The sequence below is a fragment of the Montipora foliosa genome, chromosome 10, assembly GCF_036669935.1.
Source record: "Montipora foliosa isolate CH-2021 chromosome 10, ASM3666993v2, whole genome shotgun sequence".
Lineage (NCBI taxonomy): Eukaryota > Metazoa > Cnidaria > Anthozoa > Scleractinia > Acroporidae > Montipora > Montipora foliosa.
The window spans coordinates 31683281-31690503 of record NC_090878.1 but is presented as its reverse complement, the minus strand read 5'-3'; the positions used below and the strand labels follow the sequence as shown (position 1 = coordinate 31690503).

The following is a 7223-nucleotide window of genomic DNA, read 5'->3' as shown; positions in this document are numbered from 1 at the left end:
GAAAATATAGAACCAATAGACTTGACTACCACCGTATCAAAGTTCTGTTTCCGTACCTGCCTGTTTTTCCGACAGTCTTTCCACCATGTTTCTCTTACTGCCTGCCTTCTCTGAAATCGTCCAGGAGCTGTGCTAATAATGATCAACAACAGTACTTTCGTTCGCTTGTTTCCCAAATGTCTGAAGTCCAGTACTGGAAGCAGCTTCGTGTAATGCATATAGTCCGTTAGAACAGATGCGTCTGAGCGGGTCTCTTTGCCATCACTTTGTGCGTCGCTAGACGTTGTTTCATCGTTGCGTTTCACATTTCCATTAAAACGTCCAGGTAAAATTGAAAAATGAATATAAACCAAGAGTACCACTATGCAAACAAAAGCATAAAGGAGTGCAGGAAAAGGAAACTTCATGGATGGCCGCCTCCAGGATATTGCAGGAAAATGCCCCTCCTTTTGCGAATTCTCGAGCGATGCTGGTAAACGAAAGTTTGGGTCGTGACTAGCGTTCACTCCTTTAACACATAAAAAATAAATAAATAAATAAATAAATAAATAAATAAAAAGAAACCAAAACGCGGATTACTTGCGGATAACTTCGCCAGCGGGTAGTTTGCACTATGTGGTAACGCCCTACCCCACTCAAACAAAGATAAAACACTTACTGTGTAATATGAAAAACATTTACTGTATAAACGAAAGTGTTGGGTCGTGACTAGCGCCCACTCCTTTAACAGAAAAAAAGATTAAGCAACTGAAAGGCTACATTTATACTCTAGTTAAACGAGCGAACTTTGATGGTCTGCAACACACCCGCGTTTCAACTTAAGGAGGCTCGAAATAGTTTCTCCTTTTTTTCAAACAAATAAACTTATTCTGTCCTTAGATACGGTTAGGGTAACATATCAAGACAAAATTTGACCAGGGTATTAAGTACTCATCATAGATTTTTCACATTACATTTTCCTCCAAAATAACGTTACCATGACAACGATATAAGGCATTTTTTTTTGAGCCTTAAAATCAAGATATATTGTCTTTTTTGCAAAAACGCGACGGTGAAATCTTCCCATTCAGCGTTACCAGATAATGTTAGAAATAATCTCTAAAATATTTAAAATTGAACAAAATCTGTAGGTCAGTTTTTCAGAAAAATAAGTTTTTTTGAAATGTCTCTAATTTTTTTTTAACCTACGGATTTCTTTTAAATTTGAAAGGCAAACGGTTTAAAATAATCTAAGCTAACTTGCAAAAAATGAAAAAAATCCACATTTCGGAAGCAGAGATATAAACGCGTGAAGTTGCAAAATCAGGAAAAATGAGGGGGTTACAAGATCAGCATTTACGCATGCGTTACCGGCTCATTTGAGTCAGCGCGAGTGGCGCTACAGGCCAACACAAACGGATTTAAGTGACCATTAAACCGTTTGTGAAGAATTTTCGTAATTTTCGTGTCTAGATGTCTATTTATATTCCTTATATATAGGAATTAGGAGAAAAATAAGCGAAATTAGCGATATTTGTTGACTTCTAGTGACCCGTTTGAATCATGAGCTGACGCGAGCAGCTTACGAATTGCGAGTGTGGCTTACGCGCGTGCGCTCAGCTGAAAACCCTTTCGAGCCTCCTTAAGTTTCGCCCGCAAACCGGTGCTGTGGGTTGTGTCTGAAGGGAGAAAAACGTCACTGGTTGTTAAGGAAACGCCAGCGCATGCGTGATAGCAAACGCGTCGGAAGCCGGCAGAGGTCTCTCCACCCTCTCATTTTGCCTCTTCGTGAGAGACCTTTGCTAGCAGGGAAGGTACTTGCAGATGCTATGGACGCGAATTCCGCCTACAATTCAGGGGATTCTGGGATTCTGGGATTCTCAAGGTCTCAAACGCACAAACAAAAAGTAAAGGTCAGTATAGTTCGATCAATGAAAATAAAAAAAAGGCAATTAACGAGCCCAACAAGCCAAACCATCTTGCATCTTATTTGAAACTCATTAAAAAAAAAAAAGGAGCACATTGTCATTCCATCATGCTTCGTTTCTTTAATTTTTCGAAATATCAAATATTCAGCTTGATAGTGAGGCAGTGAGGACAAAAACAATAGAAACATGTTGGGATGAATGTGAAAAATATTTGCATATCATCCACTTTCCTTTCTCTTGGTCCTCTAAACCTCTCTTTCAAGCTGAATTATAATATATCGAAAAAGGCCTATTAAAAGCTGAATTAAGGTGATTCCCTAGTATTGCACTGCGCATCTTGTTCTGCGCATAACACAGCGTAGGCGACATTCGCATTCAGGAATGGCTAAGAGGCTTTATGGTCAAATTTCACGGCTCAGTTCTATTTTCTTTGTCTCACAAGTCTCAACGGATATTTCTAAACAAAACAATGTTTACATATAACCATAAAGACTCGTAGCCATGTGTGAATATTGATATAGCGAACGTGGCCAAAAACATTTCAAAATGGCGACCTTTCGCGCGGGAAAGCTCGCTAGAAAGAAGAATGGCCGTTTTCAGAGCACAGCAGTAAAGAGCAAAACAAGAAACTTTTTAGACTCTCGCAAAACAAAAGTTGAGTGATAGCAGCCTTGATGATGCTAAAGTGTCATTTCAACTCGACAGTGAAACCGCGCTATCGGGGAGACGTGTTGTCGAGGGGTCTAGCTTAGTTTGCTTTCTGTTTTCTCCTAAACGAAGTTGGTGACTGTAATGTTGTTACCAAATTTGGCAATACACGGTACGAATGTAATGACCCGGATGTTAGAACACGAGGCCGGAGAGTAGGAGAGTTAGTTTTGTTAATCACGAAATAAACAACGTTTTGACAACATCGTTACATTGGCGACGAGGATATTTCTACAGGATATTTATCTCGCAAACGCGTGAAGGATGGCCAACGCGCTACCCACATTCCCCGAGTTCGATGTATCTGAAACAAGCACACAAGCTGCAAGATGGAAGAAATGGCTCTCCCGATTTGAAACCCTACTGGTCGCTATGAACGTCACAAACAAGAAAAGACAGCGAGCTCTGTTACTCCATTATGCCGGCGAAGCTACAAATGAGATTTTCGACACGTTGTCAAACACTACCGCAGGAGAAGGCCAAGATCCGTTCGACAAGGCAGTAGAAGCGCTCACAAATTATTTCACTCCCAGACAAAATCGTGAGTACGAAACTTATGTGTTCCGTCAGGCCAAGAAGGAAAACAATGTGAGTATTTCTGCGTTTCATACAAGGCTAAGACAGTTAGCAATTACCAATGAGTTTGCTGACGTGGATCGCGAGATCAAAACCCAGATAGTCCAAAGCTGTAGTTCTCACAAGCTGCGTACGAACGCCCTTGAAAATCCGTCGTACACTCTGACACAGCTTTTAGATGCTGGTAAGGCCATGGAGCTCTCGAAAGCACAGGCCGCTAACATTGAGGAGAAGCAATCTGTCCATAAATTGTCCTCATTCGGTAGTAATCGAAGCCGACGAAATCGGAATAATAACATAAATTCAAACCAAGATGGCAAACGTTCAGTTGACACGTATCCGGAAGTCACGCAGCAGCGGTCATGAAAACCGGAAATCAGGCGTAAAGTGCCGAAATTGTGGGCAAAATTACCCTCATCCAGGAGGAAATACCGCTTGCCCCGCTTATCAAGCCACCTGCCGAGCCTGTGGCAAGTTAAGCCATTTTGAAGCTGTTTGCCAGTCCAAAGGCAAGAGAGAAAGAAGAAACGCACACCAGTCCACTGTAAACAAAGTGAGTGAGAACGAATCAACTGATGATGATGAAGTATACACCTTCTCTCTCAGCACAAAGACCCTGAAGGACCAGCCTCTCTTCAAGATTAAGGTGCATGACACACCAGTTACGATTATGGCTGACTCTGGAGCAAGCATTAACATTCTGGATGAGAAAGAATATCACAAGCTACCAAACCGTCCCAGTCTTGAACCAAGCAGTGTGAAGATTTATGGTTACCAATCAAAGGTTCCCCTTCGTGTCCTCGGAAAATTCAGTACCACGCTAGAGTCAAAGACAAGAAAATTTAACGACAGGCTCTACGTTGTGGAGGGATCCGGTGACTCTTTGATAAGCTGGAAGACATCGCAAGAGCTCAATCTTCTTCAAACAGTTCAGCAAGTCACAAACCTACCGTCACACCCTGAAGCAAAAGCACCAGCGGATCTGTTGGAAGAGTATGACGACTTGTTTCATGGACTAGGAAAGCTTAAGAACTATCAGATAAAGTTACACATCGATGAAGACATACCGCCCGTTGCACAACCGCACAGAAGAGTCCCCTTCCATGTTCGTTGCAATTAGAGGAACAGCTACTGCACGACGAAGAGCTATGTGTGATAGAACGAATTACAGGCCCTACACCCTGGGTGTTCCCAATTGTGGTTGCACCGAAACCGAAGTCTCCAGGCAAGATACGCGTATGCGGTGACATGCGTCAGGCGAACAAGGCGATCAAACGCGAGTGTCACGATACCCCGACTGTGAAAGAGATGATCGGAGACTTAAATGGAGCGAAAGTCTTCAGCAAACTAGACCTCAATCAGGGCTATAACCAGCTTGAGCTAGCGCTGGAATCCAGATACATTACTATCTTCAGTACTCACATGGGTCTCATGCGCAATACAAGCGCCTAAATTTTGGCATATCAAGTGCCGCTGAAATTTTCCAGAACGTGATTCGTGAGGCATTAGAGGGTATTGATGGCGGGATAAATATCAGTGACGACATACTAGTATTTGGAACGACGCACAGTGAACACAACCAGCGGCTGAAGGCAGTGTTTCAGCGGTTAAGAGAGAAAGGCCTGAGCCTCAAAAAGAGCAAGCGTGAATATACCAAAGACAAATTAGAATTCTATGGGTACGTCTTCCCAAAAGACGGGATATCGCCAGACCCGAAGAAAGTTGAGGACGTGGTCAATCTTCAGACACCATCGACAGCGTCAGAGGTGCGCAGCCTACTAGGGAAGACAAATTATTGTTCAAGATTCATCCAGGACTATGCCACCAAGACGGAGCCTTTGCGAAAGCTGACTCACAAGGACCAACCGTGGTGTTGGCCAGCAGAGCACGACCGCGCAGCCAGCTAGCTGAAAGAGGCACTGGTGAGCGCACCCGTCACCGCCTATTTTGATCCAGAGAAGGCTGCAGAGATCTCGGTCAATACAAGTCCTGTCGGCCTGGCAGCTATTCTCGCGCAAGTCGACCAGAACACCTAGGAAAGGCACGTTATCACCTACGCAAGTCGCTCTCTTACATCAACCGAGCAACGGTACAGTCAGACCGAGCGGGAAGCCCTTGCCATAGTGTGGGCTTGTGAACTCTTATACTTGTACGTTTACGGAAAGCCTGTCACAATTTACACGGACCATAAGCCCTTGGTGTCTATCTATAGCAATCCGAGCTCTAAGCCTCCCGCAAGAGTCGAGAGATGGGCGTTAAGACTCCAGCCGCATCAGATCACAGTCAAGTGCCTATTGCGGCACCCAACCAAGCATGCAGGCGAGACAAGTCGACAGCAGAAAGTGGCCGAGGAGTACGTCAGCTACCTTGCAACCACTTCAACTCTCAAAGCCTTGAAGATACAGAGCATTGAGGAAGCCACTCAGAGCGACGCAACTCTGAAAGCTGTAGCAGAGGCTATCGCGAAAGGCAACTGGCACCACGTAGTCAAACATCGCTGTGTCGATGTCGAAGAGTTTCGCCTCCTAGAACGAGTAAAGGACGAACTGACCGTGAGTGCGTCTGGTAATCTAATTCTACGCACAACTCGTTTACTTATCCCGAAAAGTCTCCACGAACATGTGGTCAACCTTGCGCACGAAGGCCACCAAGGACTCGTAAAAACGAAGTCACTATTGCGCGAGAAAGTTTGGTTCCCAAACATCGACAGGCTGGTAGAAGTCAGGGTCAAATCGTGTGACGCATGTTTGGTTACTACTCCTGAGTGCAAGAGAGAACCTTTACTAATGTCGCCACCCCCAGCAGCGCCGTGGAAGGAAGTAAGTGTGGACTTTGCAGAGATCCCGAACAAGGAGTACCTCCTTCTGAATACTGACGATTACTCCAGGTAACCTGTGGTGGAGATAGTTAAATCGACCGCAGCGACAACAACAATGCCAAAGCTTGACAAAGTGTTCTGAGAATTTGGAGTCCCAGACGTTTTAAGGTCTGATAACGGCCCTCCGTTCAACAGCAAGGAGTTTGCGGCATTTGCAGACGTCCTCGGTTTCAAACATCGAAAGGTAACTCCAAAGTGGGCAAGAGCGAACGGGGAGGTCAAAAGGTTTGAACGCACCGTGAAGAAAGTTATTAAGACAGCAAAAGTGTAGCACAAGAACTACAGGCAGGAGCTGAACAGGCTGCTGAGAAACTACCGTGCAACACCTCACAACACCACAAGGTTTGCTCCAGCAAGAGCACTCTAGATCTTTGGCAGGCCAATGAAAACGAAGCTACCCGAGTTAACGACACCCTGCTCAGACCCTAAGATCCGAGAGCGTGATCACACAGCGAAAGCGAAGATGAAGGAGCACGCAGACAACAAGTGTTACGTAAAGCCGTCAAACGCGAAAGAAGGTGACACGGTACTAGTTAAGAGAGATGACTCAAAGAAGAAAAGGGACACACCATATGACCCAAGACCGCCTTTTATTGTAGAGAAAAAGGGATCTATGATCACTGCAGAGAATGATGATGGAGTCCAGGTTACGAGGAACTCCTCGTTCTTCAAAAGCGTGCCCGTTGTGAATGAAGAGAATGCCAGTACCGAGAAGCAAGGAGGTTTCGGTGATGTTGCAGCACCGATGCATTCCGATCCTGCACCATCAAAGCGCTACCCGCAGCGTACGCGAACACGCCCAGTCAAGTTAGATGATCTTGTTTGCGACTGATAGCATATTGCGTGTGAACTTGCTAAGTCCTTGTTAGGCTCTTAGGACTGAACTGTTTTGGTTTGTTTAAATTGTATTTTGTTTGTTTTCATTACCCTGATTTGCTCCAAAGAGGGGAGAGATGTAATGTTGTTACCAAATTTGGCAATACACGGTACGAAGGTAATGACCCGGATGTTAGAACACGAAGCTGGAGTTTTGACAACATCGTTACAGTGACCTATCTTCTTTTTGGCATAATTTTATTCTCTTACTCATCCTCTTTGTGCTGTAAAAAAATGTAAAAAAATTACATCAGAAGAAAAAGTTACAGGAAAAAAAG

The 7223-nt window shown here is 44.4% G+C and overlaps 1 protein-coding gene across 1 annotated transcript; it reads left to right on the top strand.

Annotated features, from left to right (window-relative positions):
- The first annotated feature begins 2879 nt into the window (after positions 1-2879).
- Positions 2880-6082, top strand: LOC137972798 (uncharacterized). The gene is made up of 4 exons (XM_068819511.1): positions 2880-3453; positions 3614-4296; positions 4679-4957; positions 5357-6082. Exons 1-4 carry the CDS (start codon positions 2880-2882, stop codon positions 6080-6082), a joined length of 2262 nt encoding a protein of 753 aa, XP_068675612.1.
- The last annotated feature ends 1141 nt before the right edge of the window (positions 6083-7223 follow it).

What these genes read in the sequence shown, in the direction of transcription:
- LOC137972798 (XM_068819511.1), top strand. Translation starts at nt 2,880, where the DNA reads ATGGCCAACGCGCTACCCACATTCCCCGAGTTCGATGTATCTGAAACA. An exon ending in CCATAAATTGTCCTCATTCG is followed by an intron (nt 3,454 to 3,613) that starts GTAGTAATCGAA and finishes ACCCTCATCCAG; the next exon opens with GAGGAAATACCGCTTGCCCC. An exon ending in ACAGAAGAGTCCCCTTCCAT is followed by an intron (nt 4,297 to 4,678) that starts GTTCGTTGCAAT and finishes GAAATTTTCCAG; the next exon opens with AACGTGATTCGTGAGGCATT.